The sequence below is a fragment of the Microtus pennsylvanicus genome, chromosome 3 (assembly GCF_037038515.1).
Source record: "Microtus pennsylvanicus isolate mMicPen1 chromosome 3, mMicPen1.hap1, whole genome shotgun sequence".
In the NCBI taxonomy this organism is placed as follows: domain Eukaryota; kingdom Metazoa; phylum Chordata; class Mammalia; order Rodentia; family Cricetidae; genus Microtus; species Microtus pennsylvanicus.
In genome coordinates this window covers 132,492,391-132,519,646 of record NC_134581.1, presented here as the reverse complement: position 1 = coordinate 132,519,646, position 27,256 = coordinate 132,492,391, and the positions used below count along the sequence as shown (strand labels likewise).

Here is a 27,256-nt window from a genome sequence, read left to right as displayed (position 1 = left end):
AGAGTCGCAGGTGAGTGATGCATTTGGTATCGTGAGAACCTCTCAGTTAACAATGGCAGATGCCACCCAGAGTTTCCTTAGAGAAAGGACAATAAAAATCTTAGGAAGAGGCCCCTTTCCCTTGCATTCATTTGCTTTCCTGCGAATTTCTAGCCCGTTAAAGAACAGAGGCTTTGAGTTATGAATGCCATCTAGTGAAGAATGTATCTTAATGCCTGTGGCCAGAGGGGAAGAAAAGGACACTTTTAAAAAACTGGGCCACACAGGAGCCCCAGGTTAGGTTGCTGTTTCCCCGTTGACTGTCTGCCTAACATGAAGCCGTCTCGGCTTTTCTGAGCCACTATAAGCCCTTATGTAAGTGAGCAATGTGCGCATTACGTATCTGGAGTGAGAGCACGTTCCTGGTGGAGGGAAACGCCTGAAGGTAAGCCAGGAATACTCTGCCATTGGTGGCCAAGTGCTCTCGTTATATAAGTGGCCTTGATGTTGACTGTGTTACAGTCATGGTGTATTCAATGGGTGTGACTCGTACACAGCTGAGCATCTCGCAAACATCTGTGTCTACCAAAGGCTGCATAAAAGGGAGACGAGAATGCCGTGCATGGTCTCCAGATGTTCCTGCACCCGCTGTCTCACAGCTGATTCAGAGGTACAGCCAGAAATGAGGGCCCTTGGCTTCTTAGAATGGCTGTGGACTCTGAAATGCCTTTCCATTCAAATTCCAGTGTATAGAAACCATTGTCCTTGTAATTAAGATCTAAGCTTGTCTCTGGGAAAGTAGGTCAGTATTTCAGTGGGAAGGCTCTATTAAATTGGCACCCAAAATGCGAGTGGCATTTGGCCAATTGGATTTTGCTTTTAAGTCTCAGTTTTGCAGGCCCGTGTTTTCAGTTTGAACTCTGGGTATTTACAGCGGGTTTACTGGGCTCTTGTTTTAATATAGGCCCTGAGCAAAGTTCCAAAGGAAGTCAGCTTACAAAAATTTAGAAAGTAGTAGATAGCTTGATGCCCATGTGTGTAGTAGCCTTGGAAAGTGTGGATTAGAGCCCAGCACTTGGGAGGTAGAGACAGCCAGAGCTTTGAGATCAAGGCTCCCTGGTTTGCATAGCGAGTTCCAGGACATCCAGGGCTATACAGAGAAACCTTGTCTCCAAAAACCAAAACCAAGACCAAAGAGCTGAAGTGTGATGGCAAATAAGTCACACTCAAAAAGAGAGAATGCCAGTGTTTTGGCTGCTTCTGTGATTGTGAAGATGAGGGTATTCTGTATTGTTTGTGACATCCCCCCCACATCTAACCCCTGATCATATTTCACAGTTTCGTTTTCACTCATCAGAGCGACAGGAAGTTTTCAAAGTCTGTTTCCTTCAAGTTTGGCCTCAGATTTATTTTCAGGATTAGGTGTTTGTTTTTCCGTTTGTTTCCATGACAACCAAGCCTAGAATTCCTATATATAGTCATCCAGCATCCATTGTTCCCCTGGCCATTGTATCATAATCTTACACACCCAGACCAGAGAACTCCACCGATGAAAGAAGACAGGAAGGTGCCAGGGTCCCTGGTCTGGAGATTCTCAAGACATAATCAAAAGGAGGAAATAAAATAATGTAACTGTCTCTAGAGATTTAAGGTCCCCCACAGACACTATCCAGAATTGAGATGGCATGTGTCTGATAGCTTCGTTTTGTACACAGTTTTCTTTTGCAATGGCCCACTGAAACAGAACATCCCAGGAGAAGTAACTAGAAAGTTATATTGACCACCTGTAGTTTTTATTATAATTCTGCGTGCCAGTTTTCTTGAACAGCAAGTATCTTGAGAAAGAGTAGAATTGAGGTACAACGGAACTTATATAGAGTGCAAGAAATCTTTTTATATGCTTGGATTTATTGAAGTTCGTGAGTCTTCTTGACAACTCTATGCTACATACTCAGTATCTTAGCCGGTGTTCCATTGCTATGAGGAGACACCATGAACATGATACGTCACCAATGTGATGGAAAGCATGATGATACATAGGCACATGAACATGATATGCCATTAGCATGATGGGAAGTCTAGCAGCACATAGACAGACGAACCTGAGATGCCGTGGCGGCACACAGGGAGTTGAACATGATACGCCATCAGCATGATGGGAAACATGGCGGCACATAGACAGATGTGGTGCTCGAGAAGGACCTGACGGTTCTATATCAAGATTCATAGGCAGCAAGACAGAGAGAGTCACTGGGCCTGGCTTGAACATTTGAAATGCCAAAGCCCAGCTCTGGTGACACACTTACTCTAAAAGGCCATGCCTCCTAATCCCTGTCAAGAAGCACACTCCCTAATGACTAAGCATTCAAATATATGAGCCGATGGGGGCCATTCCTAGTCAAACCACCACACTCAGGAACATACATGTGCATGTATACTTATATATTTATAAATATTTTTCTTCACAAATTCAGCCTAGCAAACATTTTCCAAATTTTCAATATTTAGTATCATATTAACTACCCTGCATGTTGCTGTGTGGTAGATCTTTATGTCTTGCATATGTGCTAGTTGGTTTTTGGTCAACATGATACCAGCTTGGATTATCTGAGAGATGGAAATCTCCGTTGAGAAAATGCCTCCATAAGATGGATTTTATTTTATTTGTTTGCAGCTTTGGTCTGGCCAAGTATGTTGGCAGTGCCTAAGATAACTTAACATAGCATGAGGTATAATGTATAATGAGGTGGTGGAGAGAATTGCAGATGTTTATGCATTGACAGAGTATAGACTTGAAGAACAAAAAGTCCATTTGATTTGATGGGAACTTTTTCACAGAAGAGGAAGCTCCTCAACAGTTTTAAAGGCTGGGTAGGAATTGCAGGAGAACAGTGAATAATCTGACCTGACCAAGGACCAGCATCAATAACGTTCTTGACGTGTTCAAGGAATTAGAAACCAGCTGAAACCATGGGATGGGCCAGACTGAAGAGCCGTGTGCACATCAGATATATCCGTGTACCACAATCATTCAGGAAGTAGGATCAGACATGACGCTGAGTTGTAATTGTGGAATGGGAAGACCCAAGAGATCAATGGGTGTAAAGGCATGGGATGGAGAACAGGAGCAGAGATGATGGGGGCGGGGTGTCATGAGGTCTTTGCCTAGCACGTGTTACACCTCTAATGTGAATGAATACAGGAACTGAGTATTAACATTCATAATGCAAGAGGAAGAATTTGAGGAGCTGGTTTGTAGCATACTGAGTGGTTTTGAGGCATCCCCTGAGCTCCTTCCTCAGCTGCAGATGAAGGACTGGCGTTATCATCCCCAAAGGGCATTGCGTTTCCCGGTGCAACAGAATTCTCTGCTCTCTCCGGATACCTGGGATATTGTTGACATACACATAAATCTCTGACTGCTTTTGTCTTTTGTCAAAGTTTCTAAATGGTTCTATCATCCAAACTGCATGCCATGCCAGAAGCTCAGTGTGCCTCTAGTTCTTCTCCTTCTATCATTTTTTGGCTGGAGGTAGTGGACCTCATTCCTGTTCATCTCCACTTAACCCGTTAATCCCCATCCTCTTTTGGTGATCTCTACATGCATTTAAATTAACCAACCTTTAGCTGGTGCATCATCTGCTTTTCTGAAGAAAATTATGATCCATGTATTATTATTAAACCTTCCTTTTGATTGTTTAGAATGAGGTCTTGCTACATGAGCCTGGCTGGCCTGGAACTCAGCATGTAGACAGCATGTAGTCTTGAACCTGTAGCGACCCTCTTGGTTCTGCCTCCCGAGTGACGATGGGATTACAAGGGTACATCAGCATGCCTCAGTTTTGATGTTTTTGTACTATGGTTGAACTTTGAGATTTTAAAGTTTTGCTTCCACAACCTATACCACCTTCTTTCTATTTGTGTTTCTATTTATATCCACTCTCCTAGTTCTCATCTTCATTTTTAAAAGGACTCACATTTAATATTTCATTTTATTTGTGTATGTCTCTGTCTTCATCCATCTATATGTATATATGTGTTTGAGTGCCCATTGAGGTCAGAAAAGGGAGGCAGATCTCCTGGAGCTTGAGTTATAGGAGGTTGTAGCTACCCACTACGTACCTACCAGTGTGGGTCCTGGTTCTTCCAGACTCCTGAGCCATTTCTCAAGTTCCTTGTTTTTATTTTTAATTATACCCTGTGTGTGTGTTTGTGTGTGTACACGTGTGTGTGTGTAACTGAGGAAGACAGAAGAGAGTGTCCGATCTCCTGGAGCTAGGTGTATAGGAGTTTGTGAGCCACCAGATGTGGGTACTGAGAACCAGCTTGGGTCTTCTGCCATAGCAGATCATGCTCTTTGCCCCCAGGCCGTCGCTCAAGCCCGTCATCTTTACTTTTCCATTGTAAGAATGTAGTTGTTTAGATTTCTCTGTACTCATCTCCAAATGAATGCTGTAAAGTACAAGTACAGCTGGGGTCATGAAACATTCAGTATCTGCAGGTCTGATGTTGATCTCACTGATTAGTGCAGTAATTAATACCAGACATATTTATTAATGGATACTCAGGATTCTCTTTGACAGCCCTGCTCCGTCTCCTGCACTCTCACAATCAATCACTAAATGATTCTGACTGTCCCTCTTCCTCTCCCTGTCTTTGCAGATGTCTCTGTAAAATGTCCAGTTGTTTGCATTGTATCGTAACCAGTCACTTATATGTCTTCCTGAGACAATGAGTTGCTTGAAGACAGGGATCAAGTCTTACGGTCCCGGAACAGGTGTCCTGTTTACTCAGTGGCCAGTAAACATTTGCTGATGAATAACCCTTTGCCTTCTGTCCACCTCAGAAATGGACTTACCTTAAATTCTTTTGTCTTTCTTTTTCCTGGTATTTGATTCCCACTAACCATCGAGGCTGTCTCCCGAGTCTGCATAGAAACTTAGCTCCCGTACAATTGAATGCGGTGGCTGGCTACCCTTGTCTGTCTCTCACTGTTTCTTTTCGGAGCTGCAGAACATTAAGCCTTGACCTCCAGAATGGCACCGATCTGTATCACTTCAGCACGCAAGAGCATCCTTCCGTGAGCGGCTGATTCCTGCCTTCCTGTCTTCAGTCCCCTGGCAGAGCAGCTTTCTGAGGCTGTGCACTTGTTTTCTGTGCCTCTTTTATTGCTTCAGAGGGTGGGATGAGCTTTGGAGATGTAAAGAAGGTCTGTGTTTCCCTAACCGCCAACTACCAGCACGTTCCCCTGAGGTATTTCTTGAGGGAGCTGCAGCCACTTAGTAATGGTCACAGATCTGAAGATACCCTTCGTAACTTCTTTGGCCTTGAGTTGCCAGAGCCAGCAACGTACCCTGGCCCCAAGACAGCGCTAACAAATGTGTGTTCAGCACTGTGGCTCCATCAAAAGGCTTCTTCTTCCAGGCACACAGTTCTTACAACGTTCACCTTTCTGCCTTTGGCCTTGTGAAGGCCACTTTCTTGTGGTTGTTTCTGCAGTGGCTAAAGTTTGGAGGATGAAGAAAAGCTAAAAGTGAGAGGATTGACACCTAGCTCTGGCTCACACTCCAGGGGATCTAGAATTAGCAAGAAAGATCCAAGTAGCCCTCTAAGGAACACAGTAAACCAGAGAGGGCTGGGAAGGAGCCTCTGGAATGCAGTCTCTTTCTGCTTTAAAATTTCTGGCTGTCTTAGAGTCCTGCCTGCTCCCAAGTGCTAGCCCTTCATTTGTCTGTGTGTACTGTTCTAGCCCTGTCTCAGCATGAGAAATTTTATAATTGTGTGAGAACAGTTGGTCCAACATCTCATTATTGTTTTAAGACAAACTCTCACTACTTAGCCTTGGCTAACCTGGAACTTATTATGTAGACCAGGCTAGCCTTGAACTCTAGGTCTGCCTGTCGCTGCCTCCCCATGGAAGCCTCCTCTGGGACTCAGGCCTGCAATTCATGAACAAACTGGTATCTTCTATTCCATAGCAAGCTGGCCTTTACAAGATCAGAGGAGTCATACAAATGAATGCATTTGACATCAGTGCTCAGAGTGTTACTTTATTTACAAACAAAGGACCTGGGAGAAAGCCAAGCTCTGACAGGTCCCACAAAGTGGGTTGCTGCAGCCCTGGGAACTGTTACAGATGTGTCATAGCTGCTGGGATTTGCTCGTGTTTGTGAGAGAGTTTGTTTACCTGTCCTAATTTGAACCAGGAAAAAAGGCGTTGAGAGCATAGATGGCGGCCGTTGTTTCTTTGGAATTGTTGAGTCTCGTTTGTTGAAATGTTCCGCTGAGATTGCTTCCATTTTTCAGATGCTATATAAATTTACATTTTAGAGTTTGAGTGGTTTTGCTGTTTTGCTTTTGTTTTATGAGAGATGGGATAATGTTGCAATCGAGTCTAGAAACAACAATAACAGAGTGTGTTCACTAGAAGGAGGCTCCCTGCTAGAGGGGTCGGCCTAAGGGCGAGGTAGGTGAATCTGGTTGAGTGAGTGGCAGGTGAGGAAAGGGGTTAGCCTGGCTTAATGCCTGCCTAGGAGCCATTTATTTCTTTATAGCTTTGTGGTCAAGGGATTTCAGCTGTCAGGTACCTGGTGTCTGAGATGTGCTCGGCATTAAAACGAACCTGTGAGACTCCCTAGATGTGTGCCATTTCTTGAGGACGCTTCAACTATTCAGTAACAAACAGACCTTTCCTTAGGACATGGGATTGTTCTCTGGGTGGATTTGTGGTTGGGGCACAGATCTCCTCCAGCAAGATGTGGCTTTGGCCTGTTGCTTTCAGAAAAGCCATGCTGCAGAGCTGAGTGTCTAGAGGACAGCCTCTCTGTCAAGAGGGTTAGGAGTTCTGGGGACACTGGCTGGCTGTGCTCAGCCCTCACTGGGAAAGCGTTCACAGCGGAGTGGAGTGTTGGGAACATCTCTGAGTGTGTGGTGTAACGGGGTCTTGGGGCTTAAACAGAGACACGATCTGAGAAATGGTAAACAAGCCTACTATTGAAGGAAAGAAGGAGAAGTTGGCAGTCCATTCCTGTGGTCCTGAGTGGGTTCCTCAGCAGAAGGTAGAGGAATAAAGGAGTGGAGATAAGGAGCTGAGACTGCACCACAGGCTGTGCCTTTCCTGTCTTCCTTTGTCTCCTGCATACACACCTGTAGGTGAACACCCGGAGGCTCTGTAGACTGAGTTACTTTTCCTTTTGTTTTATTTTTTGGCTCCTGGCAGGCTTGTTTATAAAAGAGGTTCTCTATCTTAAGGAACATGCCCTGGGGGACAGACAGAGCAACAAGAAGTGAAAGGTATCTTAGTGTTTTACAGCAGAGGTGGGTGGGGCAGGAATACACCACCCTGCAGTCAGGAAGGCAGCTCCCACACTGTTGGCCAAGAGACCAATGAAATGATGGTTGATCTTGGTGTGGTCAAGTATTAATTTTTACAAGATTAGTCCGTATTTCATCTGGGGGGACTGTACCTTAGAAAATGAAGCATCCATCAGATGGGGAGAAGGCTTGTGTAACGTCTGTCCCCTCTTTGCTTATGAAGAAAAGAGAGACCCTTTGTTTTCATTCCGTTCTTCAGGGTGGTTCCACAGGCTGCCTCCTTAGTCTTCACAGGCAGCCACAGGCTGTGTGCACAGCATTGTTGAATTGGGATCACCGACTCCCCAGGAGTGTGCTGGGAAAAGGTGCTTCCCCCTAGCCTCCCCATCCCATTTCACCAGGACTTGCCGCTCACGCTCCTGGGGTTAAGGCTCTTGCTCTCCGTTTCCATTCTCCTCCCTCAGAGCTGCAAACTTAAAAATACCTTTCAGAGAGACTTGTTTGGAATTTCATTTTAATGGGATTTGTGAATAAATCTCCATCTTAATGCTGACTAAGCTTTAAACGGCTCTTCCAGGAGAACACTATCGGATTTTTAGATTTTAAATTTCAAATCTCTTGACTCCAAAGGCAGAAAACATTTTCATATTTGTCGGCATGCCATGTGCCTGTGCACTCCTGCTACAGACTGGCTTTTGAAATACTGATAATATTGCAGCTGGTGTGAAAATCTGGGCTGGGGCGGGGAGGGCTGTTGCATCGTTGAGACCCTGTGTGCACTGGCTGGTTCGTTTATTCCCCCTGTGAGGATGGATGTCCTGTGGTAGCCTATTGTTACACTCCAGTTTCCTTAGAAAATAAACTAAGCCTCCTATCTTCCTTCACCTTGAAACTTTGAACCTCGGAATTTTGCTTTGAAACAAAACACGAGGCCACGAGCCCTCAAAGTCAGGCGCAAAGAGGTATTGTCCCTTTCTGTCACTCTGCGCGTGCTTCCCAGCTCTGGGGTGGTGAGTGACATGAAGATGAGAGGTGTCACTCCCCCTTAAAAACTACTCACGACTGACCAGGTGATGCTGGCCAGAAGAGACAACCTTCAGGTGGAAGGAGGGAGGGGGTCCTGTGTGCAGCAGGTTAATACAGGAAGATGCTCTTGGAACCTAAGGTCTTAATTGTGCCCACCACACACCAGAGAGTGCTAGCTAGCCACGGGAGGAAGGGGATGAGCTGATGAACTTCACTGTGGTAATAGTTTCGTGGTGTAAGGTCTGTGTGTGAGTGTGCACACGCATGCGCAGACACATTGTAGGATAGTGGTCATCATCTCTCGTCTTCCTCAATTGCTGTCCACCTTGATTTTTGAGGCATGGATGTGACTAGGCTAGTTGGTCTGTAGCTCCTAGGTACCTTCCCATCTCACTTCCCCAGGTCTGCTCTACTGTGTGAAGGTGCCAGTGTGAAATTCAATCTTATATTGCAAACACACTGCCAATCCCCAGCACATGTCAGCTCCCCAGCCCCAATAGATGTGTTCTATTTTGTTGATTATGTCTTAATAAATCTAGTAGGGGAGACCCTGAGGTGAGGGGCTTTGAAGCAAGCACCACCCCACGCTATGTCCTAGGTGGTCCAGGTCACTGTCCCTGTCTCTCCACAGACTCCTCGTACTCGGAGCCCCCCGATGTTCAGCAACAGTTGAATCACTACCAGTCGGCTGCCCTGGCAAGAAACAATAGCCGTGTTAGCCCCGTGCCTTCTTCTGGGACTGCTGCTGGCACGGAGCAGAAGGCAGAAGCTGTTCTTCACTGCGAATTCTGTGAATTCTCCTCGGGCTACATCCAGAGCATTAGGCGCCATTACCGGGACAAACACGGAGGGAAGAAGCTTTTCAAGTGCAAAGACTGCTCATTTTATACAGGCTTTAAGTAAGTGTCGGGAAGAGCAGTTGTGGAACACCACAGTGGCTGCCCCTGCTCCGGCCCTCACCACACTCTTCCCTTACATCTCTCTGCCTGCAGCTCCAGGAAGGTTCTATCAAGGTTTGAAAGGAAGGTTGGGTTCTGTCTTTCCAGAAGGAAGCTAGTTTCAGAAAGACTACTTGGGACCTGTGGCAGGGAGTCAAGGGTCACATGAAGACAAACGATCAGAGTGTATGGGCTTCTAAACAATGTGGGGTTGGATCAAAGGTCTGCCCTGGTCCAGTACATGTTTTTCTTTCAGAGAGCATCCGTGTGTGTGTGTGTGTGTGTGTGTGTGTGTGTGTGTGTGTGTGTGTGTGAAGCACTAGGTCTCTCTCTCTCTTTTTTTTACAAATGTATATTATTAAGGAAGCATGAGAAAGAACTCATTAGAGGAAGGTTGCCAAAGGAGAATAGAAGGAACTTATGCCCCTTTTACTTATCCATTTTATCGGTCTGCACACACACATGCCATTATGGAGGTCACGAGAGGTCCCACCTGTGTGGGGGTCAGTTCTTTCCTCCCATCATGGGGCTCCTCAGTCCATCAAACTCCACAGCAAGCGTCTCTGCCCACTGAGCAGTCTCTCCTGCCCACCATGTGTTTGCTATGAGACATTCAAGGGTTGTCAAATTTAAGGATGTGAGACAAGGGGAGGCAGAGGCATCAGGGCCCCTCCACGTTTAAGCTGCTTCACTTCCAAGCTGAGGGAGCCTGGTCGCAGTTGCCGTGACTGACACCTGAACAACCTGTTCTCACGCTTTCCGGGCGACAGTGCCAAGACTTGCGAAGGCAGGTTAGGAGTCAGCCAAGATTTAAAACAGCCCTTCCAATACTTGCGTGAGGCAGAGTCGGTCCTCTTATTTTTGTATTATTTAATACGTAATTTCTGTGTTTCTGTGTGGTGCTGGGCGCTCTATCCAAGTTCTCACTTAGTTATCTAGGCTGACCTTGAAATCATTATTTAATCCACCTGAGCCTTGAACTTGTGATTCTCCAACCTCAGCCCTTTGAGTAGCTGGCATTTACAGACATGGTCACCAGAGCTGGCTCAATAGGCAACTTCTAGTTTTCAGGAATAAAATATTTAGGGTATTTATGTCTTTCTAAACAAAACCTCAATTCCAGCCAAGTAGCTGAGTAGTTGCCCCTGTATCTCTATGTCCATTGATGGGTTACCTGGCCCAAGGAAGCTGTCAACAAACACAACAGCTTCAGTTTAGGCTTCTCAAGCAGGGGCGCCACCTGTGGGCACCTGCAAGAGGTGTGCCAGCAGGAGACACATCCCGCGACAGTCATGGTCTCTGTCCCTTCTCTCTTAGATCTGCTTTTACTATGCACGTGGAAGCTGGGCATTCTGCGGTCCCAGAGGAAGGCCCCAAAGATCTCCGCTGCCCTCTCTGCCTCTATCACACCAAATACAAACGCAACATGATCGACCACATCGTGTTGCACCGAGGTAACCTTCAGACTGGCTCGGGTGTCTTGGGTCCTCCTGGGAGGTGGCGCTGCAGCATTTTGAGGATGTTGCCTGTGGACCACTGCAGCATTGCCCTCTTCCCTCAGGCTTTGCTCCTCCAGGCTAGAGTCACAGTGACAACTGCCGATATTCAGTGGATAAGACACATGAGTAGAATTCCTTCGTGGGGGAGGCATGGGATAGGGGATCTCAGGAACCCTTCCATCGGGGTTGTGGACATCAGGAATTTCCCATTCTGAATGCCTTGCCACCAAGGGATTCTAGCTTTCTGGACAGTGAGCCCTGGCAAGGAAGGCAAAGATGGAAATGATTCTTTCCCAGGCACCAAGTGGAGTTTGGTTTGAAATGGACAGGGAGAAAGAGTTGCAGAGCAGACTGTTGGGCAGAGAACCCATGGATTGAGCGCTAGATCGTTCTGGTTTGGATCCTCCTCTGTACAGCTTCTCTGTAAGATGGGATCATTCTGTGAGACGCTAGCTGGTGGGGTTCCTGGTAGGGTTCCTTTCCATAGTAGACGCACAGTGGGGGGTCGTTGGATGTGCATCCCGGCTGGTCAGCAGGGACCCTTATGAGAGCACTTGGGTTGTTTCCTTTTATTTTGTTTTCATTTCTGAAACAGGATCTCTCAATGTAGCCCAAGTTTGCTTCAAACTTGAAATCCCCCTGGCTCAGTTACTTCCTGGGGTTGCTAGAATTATAGACAGACATGGACTAGCCCTCTTGGGCTTTTTTTCTTTTTAGTTCACTTTGGCCAATTAAAACATCTCTAGCCAATGGGAGTCTTTTGTATTGGAAGAAAATATGCTGATGGCACATTTTGACCAAAAGATCCTCTTGCAGATAGGTGGAGAAATGAGCACCCACGGCCAGTCTCGTTTGTCTTGCAGTCTCTCATCTTTGCATCCCTTCCCATCCCTTGCTTCCTCTTCCTTCCTGTCTCCCTCTTCTTTCTCATCATCTTTCTTTTGCCTCTACCCTTCGAAAGCTTTCCAGTGTTTGCCACACTTGGCCAAAGGAGAATATGTTATCTGCTTTCCTGCCTCAATGTCCCTCAGATGCAATGGCGTCTATCACCTTGTCTGCCCAGGTCCCTCAGATGCAAGGGTGGAGACATTTACAAAGTACCTTTCCCCAGAACTGTTGGACAGCATGCCTGTGATGTGCCTATATCATCCCAAATCTCACAGACAACTCAATATCTGCAGTGCTCTGTCTGTTTCTTCCTTCCATGGCAGTCTACTAAGATGAGAGATGGTACCCGGATGGGCCAACCACCTGTGAGCCAGGCAAAAGTGGCGCAGTAGTATTTAGTCAGGGATTCTTGGCGCTCGGCTTCTTGCCTGGTGTTTTGCCTCAGTCACCTGGCTTCTGGTCCCCAAGCCATGTGTTCCTGTAGCTGTGTGCCTCATCCCAGCTTGGGTGGAGGCCATCAGTGGAGCCGGTGCCCAGAGAACATCATCCGTGAGTCCTTGCTGACTGCCGTGAATCCTCACTGGCTCCTGTCACTTCCCATATTGCTGCCCAGCAGGATCAGAGCTTTGATGGCTGACAAGCTCAATGTCTTTTCTTGTCAGAGCTGACTTAAGGAAGAGAGAGACAGGGGTGAGTCTTTCTGCACAGAGGCCAGGAGCGCTTGACAGAGAGCTCCCAGCACCCAGTTGCCCCATCGTCAGCACAGCGCTATAGGCAACAGCAGCCAACACATGGCCTCCTGTTTTGTAGCTATGAAGCCGAAAGCTGAGGAAGACTATGGGGGTTTTTGCTTGTCTGTCTCCTTTCTGCTTTTTTAATTCGGTGTCTTTCTTGGAGCTCTGCTTCATCTCACAAAGGATTTAAAGTAGCTCAAAGTCAGTCCCGCAGAGCTGTTGCATTAAAAACAAATGAAGAAGCGAAGGCAAATGTGAACAGAAACGAGGCCAGCAGAAAGTGCAACTGACAATAGGAATGGTCTCAGCAACAGTTTGGAGACGCCGTTGAGTGCCCAAGATCCCCATCTTTCATTAACCGTGCCCGCAGAGTGGTCCTTGACATCTTTGCCTACCAAGATAGGGAAAGAAATAGAAGCAGCTGGCTTTGGGGTGTTTATTAAGCGATTTCCTACAATCTAGACCCTGAAGTCTGGGAAGCTCTGCAGTGAACAGGCAGGGATACACAACATTGTGTGTTGGGCCCTTCGTAACATACACTGCATGTTGCATGTCCTCTGGCATGTATGCAATGCCAGAGACCAGAAGTGTTTCAGAGTTCTGAGAGCTTCAGATTTTGGAATGTTTACGTAGAATGTCAGTTGAATATCCAATCACATTGGTGCTTGCAAAGTTTTGGTTTTCGGGCATATCAATCTATTCAGTAGAGCTGTAGAGAGCTAAAGTAACTTAGCCAGAGTCGCTCCTCCAGCAGGCAGGGAATCAGTCCCAATTTTTTGTTCTTGTGTCTCTTTCCATTTCCCATCATTGGTGACATCACCTCTTCTGTTTGCTTAGGGAGAGAGTTTTCTGGATATGTGAATATTGTCCTCACCAAGATAGAAATATGGTCCCAAAATGTGCAGCTAGGGATCAGTAGTGTGGCTGCCATTAGTGAGCCTTCACTCAGTCATGGGCACTATGCTAAGTGTTTTCTAGTTAGCTCGCTAGTTTGCCAAACCCAGCATGGTTGATATGACCCAGGTTCAGAAAAACTTCCCTACAGCCCAAGGGCTCTTGGGTAACAAGCTAGGATTGGAACCCAGGTGCATTTGACCCACAGCTCTTGCTCTGAATCCCAGGCCTCCCTCTCACCCCCTTGGGAAGCTGGTGTCACTTGTTCAGTGTTCTAGAGGTGGTGAAAGCTGGCCTAAAGACAAAACTCTTTGTAGGGGATGGATGTCAAAGAGGAGGACTCCAATCCACAGGTGGCCGAGGGCTGTACCTACTGACTTCCGGCTCGGGTGTCCAACTCCACTTGAAGGCAGATCAGAGAGGTCTTGGCATCTCAGCGATGCAATCAGATGTCTGCCTTGCCGATCAACCCTGGGGCTGATCCCAGAGTAATAAGATGAGTGCACCTGTGCACTGCCTGCTCTGGATGGATAAACATCTTTAGTCTCTAGGGTTCAGAGCATGAGATGTTTCTGAGGCCTCGGTTAATTAAAAACCTTGGGATGAAAGGCAAGAAAAACAACTTCAGAACTGGCCCTGAGACAGACCTGCTACTGACAAAGAGAGTCGCCATCACTCTTTGCGGGGGCACAGTGATGCACTGAAGTCAGTGAGGAGGAGAGAGGAGTCTGTTCCATGGAAGTCTGCATGGGAACTAATCAAGGATGCGCACTGGCCATGGCAAAGGGAACATCCTACTGATTCCTAAGTTCAGCAAATGCTCATTGTTTGCTTGATGCTTGCTGCATTCTGTGTGGCCGTCTGTGGATGGTGGAGTATAGAAAAGCCAAACGTGGCTTTCTCAAGATAAACACATGCAGAGCATATCCGAGACAGTGAATGATGGGTGTCTAGGAGTCCTGTTTGTGTTTGGGAAAGAGATGGGCCATGGACAAAGGTGCCTTTCGACCCGAACCATGGCAGCATCTCACAGGGAAAACTTAGGTGGGCCACATTGAGATACATGGCTACCAACTTGGTGACACTAAATAGTTAGAGAAGCAAGAATTATCAACAAGGCTGTGCTTTGTGTAAAACTTCAAGATAACTGAGCTGGGCGGTGGTGGCACATGCCTTTAATCCCAGCACTTGGGAGGCAGAGACAGGTGGATCTCTGTGAGTTTGGGGCCAGCCTGGTCTACAAGAGCTAGTTCCAGGACAGGCTCCAAAACCACAGAGAAACCTTGTCTCAAAAAAAATAGAAAACAAAACAAAAAAAAAGGAAAACCCTACTTGATGGGATGAGGGGAATTCAAGTCAGTGACAGATCATGTTCCTACCCTGTGTGAGATTCTAACTTTGATGCCTCATCATGCCCTAACTCTTTGGCATTCTTTGGTATCCTTAGCTTATATTGGCTTCCATCCAACTTCTGCCTCCGTCTTGGGCTCTCATTCCCAGTGTGTTTCTTTTTGTGAGTTCTCATATAAAACCATCGGACATTGAATTGTAGGCCAGTCTTAATCTAATACGATCTCTTTTGTCTTAATTACATCCCCAAACTCTATCCCGATAGTCATATTCTGGGGTTCCAAATGAGCATAAATTGAGGGGATACTATCAACTACTACTTGGGAGGGTAATTTATTAATAAACCACTTAAGCCACTGGGGGCAGGACCTGTTTGCAGCACGGCAGCAAACTATTCCAGGTACCCTAAGAGAACAAGAAGCCTTGAAGAAAGTGTCTTCTGGAGGCTTTGGAGGCGGATGCAGAAGTTTGACCTTTACTTAGTAGACAGACAGGAAGTCAGGAAAAATTGTTTTAAATCGGAGTGCCAGCTAGACACCTGTTAAATAACAGTCTAGCCGAGGTTGAAGCAAGGGATCGTTAGACCTCTCTGTTTCTTTAAGAGCTATGGATTTAGATCAGTCAACGTCCAGTGAGATCTGGTAGTTTAACTGGGCAGTTTGTTTCATGAATCCATCTGGTAGGACTTTAAGTGAGCTTTCGTTTGAGAAATGGATTTGTAGCCTATCTACTGGCGTTTTAAGAAACGGGTAGTCCAGCCCCCAAGAGTCAGGCAACATTTGTTCTCTGAGGGAAGTTGACCTTTAGTGGAGAGAGACGTAATAACCAGCGAATGAGGCTTTATGAGTGCAGGCTTTATGTGTAGACCATGACAGGAAACATGGTGCCCGTACACCACTTGCCCAACTGTCCCTCATAGCGAGCCTGAAAATTTGAGTGCAGATTGAATTGTGGGGCTTAAACCTTTTGACACATATTTACGCTGTGGTTATGTGGCTGTGTAGTCACGGTGGTTGCTCTTCAGTGGGCGCGCTAACTTCAAGGTTCTGTTTTCTGCTTTAGTAATTGAACGCTGAGGGAAGCTGAGCCTTGAAGGTGAGCATCCTGGATGGAAGTCATCGCCGCTAACTAGTTAGGGTCACTTTGGTTTTAAGAGAGAAAATCAACCAGACTGACAATATTATTTTGATTTAGGGAAATTATATGGTCCCTTCCATCAGTATCCTTACGTGATAGGGGTATCAACTGTTCCTATCTCTCTCTAGAAATCAGCCAATGCCAAAACTTAATAGCTCTTACCAGGAGCTAGTGGCTTATGCTTATCTATTTATGGCTTTTGAAAATAATGGTATCTTTTTCTTTTCCTTCTTTTCCTCTTACTATCCCTCTACTTCTCCTCACCTTCCTCCTTGTCCTTTTCCTCACCCTACCCCTTTGAAATGGGGTCTTACAGAGCAGAACCTGACCTGAAACTTAGTGCCTTGCCTAGGCTAGTCCCGTACTTTGCTGCCTCCATCTCCCAAGTGTGCTGACATCGGACTTAATAGTTTTCTCTGGTCTTTGGCCTTTGTCACTCAGTGTTCAACAAGTAGTGATGAGTCTTTGGGCTCAGTCTTCCGGGTTGATGCCTTGCACACCAAGTTTGTGGGTGTAAAGGAGTTCCAGCTTTTCACTGCCTTATTTAAGATTTACAGAGCTCTTTCCAGGAGAGTTCTTCCCTGGCGGCTCTGGGCTCCATGGCCTTGTGGCTTCCCACTGAGAACTGGCACTCAGTGGTTTGGTTACATTTCTGCAGCTTTTCCTCCTGGGCTCGTGGCTGCACTGCAGCATGCTCTGCTCTGCCCTTGCTACACCCGTGTTGTCACTCCGGAGGCCACACTCTCCGGTTTCACGTCTCACTGTAGCAGCAAGTGCCAGTTGAGGAGGGGGTGATGAGATGGACCATCCATCTTGTGGTGAGCTGGTGACATTACCATATTTTTTTTTTTTGCAACCCTCACCAGGAGCTGAGTCACAATGGGCCTGATGCAGGCCATTTCTTGGCCAGGGTAATTTTGAGAGGTGTGGACTCAGGAACCCATGAGTTCTCACAGAAATATGAGTTCCTATAGCCAAGGCAGGAGTCAGTCCATACCAGTTTAGCTTACACATGTATGTAAGTGAGGGATTTGGTCCATTTAAACTTATATCTTAGTTTAGAAATGGGAAGTTTTGTATTCCATTTTTTTAATTTTTAAAAGTCCATTTAGTTGTTTATTGTGTGGGGTGGATTGTGCAGATATCTTCAGATGGTAACACCAATATTAACTGATATATCCATATGTAACCCTGTGACACCTAAGAGAGGTTGCCTCATAATAGGCTTTTAATCAATTGTAAAGTCATGTGTTAGTTTTTATTGCTATTAGCATTTGAACTCCAGAGCATGACTCTGAATGCTTTGGTAAAGTTCTTAATGATGCTTCATGAAATTAGCAACTGCAAAGAAAAGTAACCAAGGTGGTGGAGGAATCAAAAGGGGGATCTGAACCAAGGGGATTTGGGAGACCCAATAATTGATTGCGAGGAAACAGACCGTTGAGTGACTGAATAGCTGTCCTTGTGGCATCCGAGGTATTGTTACGTGGAAAAGTGTGCCCAGCTGTTCCTCATCTCCACTGAAGTTGACAGATCTAGGGCAGATGGGCCAGGCTGGAGCCAAAGAATAAAAGAGGAAGCAGTAAAGATGACAAGATAAATCAGGAACAAGAATAGAAGGAACGGGAGGGCTGCGGCCTCAAGGAAGTGCCAAACATGATCATGGCAGCCCTTTCTGTGAGTTCAACCTCAGTATGAAATTGATCCCTGTTGCCACTGCTACCTTGCTGTCCCCTACACAGCGTTTAGGGTCTTAGTCAGGTCTACTTTACGTGATGTCACAGAAGTTCATGCCTGGTGTTGCTAAGCATGATGGTTCTCGACCAGCCCTTCCAGCCTCCCAGGGGTGCACTGCTGTGCTGGAATTTTGGGGTGTACAGGAACGATCACTAGAAGAATCTGGTGGATGAAGACCATAAAAGCTGCTAAACATACTACAAGCCACAGGACAGTGCTCCACAACAAAGAACTGTCTAGCCCCAGATGTCAGCCATGCTCTTAAGGAACCCAGGAGTAGGGGAGTAGAAGATTCTAGCACAGACTTCCTCAGGCTAGCTAGCTTATGCCAAGGCATTCTCTCCCCCCACCCCGCCCTCCACTTACACCAAACCGTGGAAGTGAATGGCTCAGAAGACTGTTAAACATTTGCTATTCTAAGAAAATGTGTGGATTACTTTATAATCATGTGTTTCTTAGCTGTCTGCTATACTTTAGTCTAAAAATTATTTATATTTCTAAATAAGCAACTGGATCTTTGTAGAGGGAAAATAACATATGCATTAGATCTCTGGGGAGTATATTGTAGGCACACACCCTCCACGCTTTCTCTGCCCAGCATTTTGCTGGCCGATGAGGCGCTATATTCAAGAGCTCCAAGGCAGTGAGTGGCCCACAGTTAGAATGTTGTGGTTGAGACGAAGACGTGACGTTGGGTGGGAGAAATTCCTTCGGACCCGAAGGCAGCCAGTAACGAAGGAGGAGGCAGTCGCATGGGCGTGCAAAAGACTAACATCGCTTCTCAGTGTCTCTGGGAATAAAATCATGCTTTTCTGACTTAATAATACATTGCTGTTTCTAAATACTATAAGTATATGTTGTGTGCGTCCATGTGTAAACTTCCGGAGTCTTCTGAAATCCAGACTCAGCATGAAAACACATGCTATATTTGATTCTTGCATATATAGCACAGATTTTAATTTTATCCCAGTTATGGATATCTGGCACATGTGCCAATACTCTGGGCAGACTGGTGTGAAATTTAATTTGAGCAGTTAAACACAAGGGTGAGAGAGTGCAAAATACACACACGCATGCATTTCCAGCCCTCCAACATTTGGCATGTGGCTGAGAAAGACACCCAAGTCCGCTCTTTCCTGCTGAGTTTTCTTCCTCTTGTGGCAATTGGATCACAGATTTTTCTAGAGTGGCGCAAACCTTCAGAGGTTCCAACAGGGGTCCCCACCTCCCTCCTCAATGCTGCCCACAGCCGTTTCCCTTGTAAGCTAAGTGTACTTGTTAGGCGGTTTCTAGATTTGTTTTAGATGAGAGCCCCTTGCTTTTGGGATGGAAGAGGGGGTGTCTTTGAAAACATCTTCACGGGGAGGGGGATAGGAATAAAAGTAGCAATGAGGCCAACCTGGGTTCACCTCTCAGCCCTGTCCGTTGCTGTATCTGAACTTTAGAACGTTTTTAAAGGTTGTTCTTTACTGATGCTAGCCGAGCCTGTATGAGACGCTGGCTTTCATCCCCGGGATAGAAGTAGGCTACTGTTCCTTATTTCTGTTTGTCCTGAAAATGGGAGTAACTCTAACCATGATGTTATCAGAAGGGGAACACTGTGGTGGCACTTGGGTACCCAGTTGATACCCATTTCCTTCTCTTGGAGATACCTGGCATCCAGTCATCGTTGCCCTCGCCAAAGGACATTATAGTGGGTTTTGTCAATGGTTGCTAATGTTGGTAAAGATGGCAGCCACTTCCACGCCCAACCTGCCTTCACCGCCTCCCCTTAGAAGTTATCTAACACCTTTCTGCCCACTCCACATCTATTTCTACATCACTGTTGGTATTAAGTACACAGAAGCTTTTGGTCTCAAAGGACCCAGGTGTGCCAGAGGATTGTGCGCCATGTGGGAACGTCAGGGAGGGCCACTGTGCATGTGTGTGTTGTTCACAGACCAAGACCCACGAGGAGTTATTGGAATTGAGTGGGTCCATTATTTTTATGTCCCAGAGAAGGAACATGTGCTTTCTGTCGGTAAAAACGCCCATCTCTCCATTCAATTTGTTTCCACAGAAGAGCGCGTTGTCCCCATTGAAGTGTGCCGTTCCAAACTGTCAAAATACTTGCAGGGAGTTGTTTTCCGCTGTGATAAATGTACCTTCACCTGCTCCAGTGACGAGAGCCTGCAGCAACACATAGAAAAGCACAATGAACTGAAACCTTACAAATGCCAGCTCTGCTACTATGAGACCAAGCACACGGAAGAACTGGACAGTCACCTCCGGGATGAGCATAAGGTACTAGCCCAGGACTTCCGGCTTCCCTTCCCTCCCCACCTCCGCACTCCTGTGAGGAGGGCCCCGTGGGGAGACAGGTCACCATAGTCATACCTACTGTGTGCGAGACAGGGAGATGAATTAAAGTAATAATTACAGTAAGCCTTCATTTTCTTAGAATAAAAGAAATATAGGATCATTGTAGACCTTGTTCAGAAAAGTAGGTAGGGTGGAGAAGACAGTCATACCACCACCGTCCAAAACGTTGGGGGATCTTTTCTTTACTTGATGTCATTTGTTTTACAGAATTTTGTTTATATTATATATAAAGCGCCTTATCTTGCTTTTTTGTTTTGTTTTATATTCTGACTACAATTTTGCTGTCTTATTTTTAAGTGTGTTTTGCTATCACAGTGGGCAGGCTTCCTGGAAAGGGTAGTCAGTGGCTCTGTTGGGCTTTGATTTCTGTGATTTCACTGGCAATTGCTCAAACTCACCATTACCACAACAAGAAAGAAAGCATGGCCAGGGCATCACTGATTGAACGTAGTAGTTTTTGCATAAAACTTTGCCCAACCAAAGGAGACAGAGTGTGGGTTCTTAGTTCCCAACCCTTTGACTCTCGGTCATGTAAGTTCTTTCCAGGGTTTTGATAAGGACAGAGACTTTCAAAGGCATCACTATGAATATCTGAACAATTTAAGAAACCGACTGTTCTAATGGATTAAGAAGGATGTGTGATGGAGATTTGTGGGGTAAATTCTCTTCTGTGGTTTGCTGAGAATCAGAGCCATCCTCCATGACTGACTGTCTTACTTGGGGTAGGGCTTATTTGGTTTACCGTGGCTCTAGGTGATCACTCCAGGTTTTGCACATGGTCCCCAGCACAGGAGGAGTTATGATTAGTAATTGTTTCTGAGAATAGCCTATTGACAAGTCACTGTTGTTGACAGTGGCTGGCAACCACTGAATTAGTCTCAATTCTTCTTGAGTTGTTGCAGTGGCTTCTGAGCTACTAAGAAACCCAGAGAGGATTAGAAACCAAACAAAATAATGGAGCCAGCCAAAGGCTTCCTGGACAGGGTGTTGAAGTCTGGAGCTAGGGAATGTGGGTTGGGAAGTGAGGTTCTCCAGAAAGAGGGGACCAGCTTCAGAACTTTTCAAACAGAAAAACCTGAGTAATTACTTTTGCCCCATTGCTGATTGTGTATGCATTAAGAAGCCACTTCAGTGTGGTGGTTGTTTTCTGGTTTAACCACGGGGATTGTTGTACTGTGCTCAGAGGCCTCGTAAGAGCAGACAAAATCCTTGTACTTCCTGCATGTTGGCACTCAATCTATGCTCCATACAGTTTGTGAATTTGATTGTGTTCCAATACAGCAAAAATTGTATAAAACATAAAGGCAACCATGCTCTCAAAGGCCTAAAATACGAAATCAGTAACAATATCTTGTATTTTAGATCACTTCTGTTATACCTTTCCCATGTTATGGTATATTTTTAAACCTTGCCCTTTCTTGTGGCTGACGAGTGTGTTAAATCCAATGAGCACCTGCCAAGGGCTGAGGAGTCGCCACTTTGAGCATGCCCAGTGAGTTCCATCTTTGTCTCTGTTCCTAAGTTTATGAGATTCATGTTAGATAGAAGCACTTTCTTTTCCTCATTTTCTATTCCTTATTCACCTCTTAAATGACAGCTCTCAGATGATGGGCACTGGAGCTGGGCCCCAGGAGAACATGGCTGTTCGTCAGGGTGAACAGTGCACACATGTCAGAATTCATGGGAAAGGTATGGGGCTGGAGGTGTGCTCAGGAGACTTGCTGAGGATGCAAATGGAGACGTTAATGACTTTATCACAAAAACGAGGAATTAAAGGCCTGAGAGAATGAATCAGAAAGAAATATCGCTTATTTTATTTGCCAATCTTAGTGGCTACAAAATCCTGATGAAACTACATGAAAGCTACTAGAATACTCAGGAGCTTATCGATGTAGCAGGATATAAGATAGGTACACGAAACTGAATTCCTAAATGCTGAAAACAAAAATTATAAAAGACTAATTGTATCTATTAGCATCAAAATAACAACCTAGTTATTGAGAGCTACAGTAAAATTAGTATTGATCATTTTTCCTAAACTAACCAACAGATTTAATATAATCTCCATTCAAAACTTTGAGAAGTAATTTTTTTTATAGAAATTATTAAACGGAATCTAAAATTTGTGTGGTGGTGGATTAGTCAAGTGCTTCTCAAACTATGGCTCACAACATCTTTGGGGAGTTGAATGACCTTGTCACGGGGCCTCATATCAGATATTCTGCTTAACAGATATTTGCATTATGGTTCATAACAGTAGCAAAATTACTATTATGAAATAAAAATGAAATAATTTTGTGGTTGGGATCACCGCACCATGAGGAAGTGTATTAACGGACTGCAGCAATAGAAAGGTTAAGAACTACTGAATTTGTCTAAATGATGAAAAGAAACAAAGTTGGGAGACTCAGTCCTTCTTGCTTTCAAAATGAAGTGAAGCTATAGTAACTAAAAAGAGTGCGCCATTATTACAAGCACAAACACACAGTCTAAGGGAACAGAAGAAAAAAAAGTCCAAGAATAGACTGTCACGTAAATGTGGTCCATTGGTTTCCACCAAGCATGTCAATACAATAGAGAGATGGCGTTCTTTAAAAGGTAGTTCTGGAATAGCTGGGTTTACATATATAAGTTTCAACCCCTGGTCTTTACATAACTATACAAAAAAATCTGTTAAAATTGATCATAATATTTGGGATAACCTATAGACATTAGTGAAATAAGGAATTCTGAGACATTGGGTGACAGAATAATACTTAGATAAAGCATAAAAGTTGTGGACATTAAGAGAAAAAAAGAATATAAGTTGAATGTCATCAGGATTAAATGTTTGCTCTTTAAAAGATGGCATTAAGAAAAAAAGGCCAAGAAACAAACCTAAAACAGATATTAGCCAATTATTTGCACCAGGCCACGGAACCAGTTCTACTCAGTGTGAGTGAAAAATTGAATAGCCAATTTTCTAGAAAAGGATAAAAAAGTGGGTAAATGCTCCATTCAAAGATGCTTGGCACAATCTACCACCAGCAAAGCAGAGGTTAAGGAGGTAGTAAGTTTTCACTAACTACCAAGGTGGTCGATCCCAGGCTGTCAGTACCAAGGTGTTGTTGGGGATGTGGAGAAAGGTGGAAAACACCATGGCGTGCTGGTAGGAGCGTACAAGATTACAGCTGCTCTGGAGTGCTTTGGCAAGCTGTTTCAATATTCCGCATCGTGTTGACATCAGACCCAGCAATCCTACCCTGGCTGTCAATTTTCTATTACTGTGAGGAAATGCCATGACCACTCTTATAAAGAAAGCATTTCATTGGAGCTGGCTTACAATCAGAGGTTTAGTCCATTCTTGTCATGGTGGGAAACATGGTAGTCCACAGTCAGGTAGGGTGGAGATGGAACTGAGAGTTCTACACCTGGATCCCCAGGCAGCAGGAAGAGAGACATTGAACCTGGCTTGGACTCTTGAAACCTCAAAGCCCACCCATGGTGACATACTTTTTCCAAGGAGGCCACACCCACTCCAACCAGAGGACACCTCCTAATCCCTGCCAAGTAGCACCCTTCCTAATGACCAAGCATTCAAGTCCGTGAGCCTGTGGGGGCCATTCTTCTTCACAGCACCACACTGCCTTTAAGTAGATGGGTAGATGAAATACAGACTGTCTATCCAGTGGAAAGCTGCCCATGAGTAAGGAATGAATTACTAGCATTTCATGGCATGGATGGATCTCAGATCACAGTAGATGGACAGAAGCCAGACTTCGGTTTCATGTGACTTTCTGGAAAATACATAAACGTAGCCACGGGAAGCAGCTCAGAATTTGCCTGGGACTGAATCTTGAAAGTAAGGCTTGATTATAAAGGATGTGAGGGAAGGGTCAGAGAGAAGGATATTTCTAAGCTGCCTTGGGTGAGGGTTGTACCAATGAGTAAATCTACTTTAAAAAAAAATTAGTTGATCATTTAAAATAGATAAATTAAATGGTCAGTGAATTATACTCCAATTCCCAAATTCAACCCCATAGTAAGTCCTCAGTAGTTGCTAAGTTTCTGAAGTATGTCCTACGAAATTGATCGCTGGACCAATAGAGCCTGATTAATGCGTGAGCTGCCAACAATAAAACCCGAGTTGAGGCTGGCTGCCACGTTGTCAATAAGACACTGCTAAGTGTAGTGCTTTTTATATTCCGTCGCAAATCACTTAAGAGGATGTTGCGTGGGGAAGAAAACCTAAGGGAAAGTAAGGCACCATAGGATGTGTTTTCCCGTGAAAGGATTTTATTAATCAGAGCTGGGCTTTTCATCAGCCTTGGCCATCTGAATGCTCCCTGCCAAAGCTGGAGACCCAAAGCAGATCTTTAAAGACACCAATACCGTGTGCCAGGTGGACGGAAAGCTGTTAATATCAGAAAGGGTCCTCGAAGTCAAATACATCATTGCATTTATGAACCAAAATGTCAAGGGCACTTGGCGCAGGCTGCCATGTTTATCCTCAGAAGCCAGAGTGCAGAGGAGAAGGGGCGACAATCAGAACCCTCATTTTAGAGGTGACAAACAGAACCCTGTCCTTCCAGACCCTTCTCCGTCAGCGAGCAAGGAGTCGTGTAATCTCCTGGGATCTAAAGCAAAGAGTGCAGCTGTTTTGTTTTATCACCCGTTCACTCCCTGCTTGTTTCCCATCTCGCTAGATCCTCTGGAAGGCCTCATTTTCTTTTCTGTCCATTTCTCCTCCTCCTCCCCTCCCCCTGTACATGCAGAAGGAAATCAGTCAGCAACACTACTTCCAAAAAAAAAAAACTTATATTTCTCACTTAAAAAAGCACACATTTTTAAAAGAAAAATTTAAGCATATGCAGTACCTCTTTATGATCTGAAATCTCTTTTCCACTTAAAGGAACGTAAAAATATATTATTTCCAACTTGGTTTTCTCATAAAATTATCATGTTCGGTATATTACATTTAGGACAGTCTATTCAGGCATTATACATTTACTAATTGAATTTACTTTGAAGTGGTTTTAATTTTTTATACAAATGGAGCCTCAAGCAATTGAACTCCAAGAAATGTGTATTTTTGACTCTGTGTGTGTGTGTATGTTTGTGTGTGTGTGTGTGTGTATGTATGCACGCATGCAGGCAAGCAGCCGTTTTCAGGAAACAACAGAACCTTCAACCCAGAAACAAACAGCAAGTTCTGGGCTCTTAATCCAGTTTTCTGAATTCATGAAATACACAGTAGTACAAGTTTCAGAAAAGGAGTTTAGGGTTAAACTACAGTGTTTGGGGGAAAGCTGCTTGTATTGGTTGCTCTGATGCCACCAATAGAGTCTGACCTCAATTTGGAAAACAGAGTTCACATTCAGTTGGCCTGGGTGGACCAAAGAGTTTCCTGGACACCCCGAGGAGGAAGAGGAGAGTCCGAGGGGTTGTGCGGCCTTTTCAAAGTATGCCCTACCAAATTGGTTGTTGGACCAATAGAGCCTTATTAATGCATACTTGAGGCATTAACCCAGGAAGTGGAGAGGGGCAGAGCAGGATCATGTCTCTGTCACTCTGTGTATCTCTCAGATTTACTCCCTAACATTTATCTTTGATTTTTATTCTTTAATAAAATAATTTCTAAAAATCTCCATACTATAAATCTTCCCTCATTTCAAACTATCAAACATACCTTTATCCACATTTTTTTTATTGCAATTAATTTCTGGGCTAACTACCAGTGGACAGTCCAAGGCTTCCGAAGACTTCCACAGGCTCTAGGCCTCCCTGGAGGTTTGTGTTATCTCAACATTGCTCTCCCTCCTGTTGGCTTTGTTTGTTGATGTGTCAACTGGACATCTGTCTCTTCATGGGGTTGAGAAGGCAGAGAAGCCAGAATCAGACAAGAAATGCGACCGTTTTTCAGAAGTGTGTGCCTCCAAGAGCCTTGGACAATATTTATCAAGTCAGCATTAGACAAAGATGTTATTTACCCATAACCTTTGAAAGTATCCACCCTCTTCCCCTGTCAAAACCCGAAGCTCCCACTCCAACTTGCTTCTCTGCAGACACATGCCTGAATTTCTTTCCACAATCTAACACTGCCTCTCCTGCTATAGACACTCAACTAAATGAATCTGGAATTGCTTCTCAAAGATGGAATTTGAAGAAGCCTGTTTGTTCAAGTTAGCGAAACTTAGTGGCCTTGCCAGCATCTTTTGCCTTTGTGCTCTGGGTTCAGAAGCCTGGCAACAGCTCAGCTGATCGGGTCAGAGCTTGTTGATGCTGCCCTTCTCCTGGCTTCCTTCAGCACTTGTGTCTGGAGTTACATACCAAGGTTTCCAAATAAGTAGACTTCATCTGGACTTCGGTCTGTCAAAACTCTGTGAAAAACTCGACTGTGTTTCAAGAAAGTGGATCTGGTCCTTGTCTTCCGTGCTCCATACCTGTATAGTTATTCCATGATCCTCTGTTTGTACTGTTCTTAACAGAACTTTTATTTTGAAGGACACATCTCAAGGCATGCTACTTGCCCATTAGAGTTTGCAACACAACATTGTTATCGATACCGTTTTCCTTTCTTTTCTTTTCTTTTTTTTTTCCTGGACTAGCAAGTCTCACCATAGCAGGCATTTTTTCCTGCATCTTGCAAGTGCTTTTGTACTGTCACGGGTGGTTTGCTATAGGAGAAAAAACAAACCGAGCTATGGCTCCTGAAGAGAAGAGAACCCACTTCATGACTCTAGTATGTATGTTCTCATCTTCCGACGTGGAAAACAACTGTAATTGTGTACACAGCAGTCCAAGGTTAAAAGGATGCCTGTCAAAACTACTGCATACATTTATAGTCTATAATAGATATTTACTAAGTACTTTTTAAACTCATAGAAAATGTCTAGTTTTATTTTCACACCAGCAATCAAATTCATGGGATGCGAATGCTATGAATTCTTTATGCATTGTAGTCTCATGGGTTTTCATGTCACCCGATAAAGTTAAATAACGCTCCTTGCATGTGAAGTGCACACTTGACCTAACAGTCTGCACTGGCCATACACAGCAAAGTAAGAGGTGTTTGCTACCCCAAAGCAGATAAGACACACAAGGTTAAACCAAGACTGAGGATCCAGCATGCTCTGTTCCTCATAGAAGCAACCATAATGAGATAGCACACCAGCCCAGCTCACAGCGGCCTCTGAAGAACTTTCAGACCACCCAGATGCTTTACTTGCCTGGGATGTTTTCCTTTCCTTTTCTTCCAACTTAGTTGAGGCATAGTTGACAACGAAAACAATGTATTATTGAGGTTCACCGTGTGGTGCTGTGGAACCCTTGGAGGAAGAGCCCCCTTGCGCACTGCTGGTAAGAATGGAAATTCATGCAGCCTTTGTGGAGAAGGGCAGGAGGTTTCTCGAGAAGATAA

General features: G+C 44.9%; 1 protein-coding gene across 4 annotated transcripts in view; it reads left to right on the top strand.

Annotated features, from left to right (window-relative positions):
* Positions 1-27,256, top strand: part of Znf462 (zinc finger protein 462) — a 133,133-nt gene that overhangs the window by 91,221 nt on the left and 14,656 nt on the right. For all 4 annotated transcript variants that reach the window (XM_075967196.1, XM_075967195.1, XM_075967193.1 and 1 more), the window contains 3 exons: positions 8,951-9,218; positions 10,575-10,711; positions 19,556-19,779. In XM_075967196.1, the coding sequence (XP_075823311.1) occupies positions 8,951-9,218; positions 10,575-10,711; positions 19,556-19,779 (629 nt within the window). The remainder of the gene's footprint in view (positions 1-8,950; positions 9,219-10,574; positions 10,712-19,555; positions 19,780-27,256) is intronic.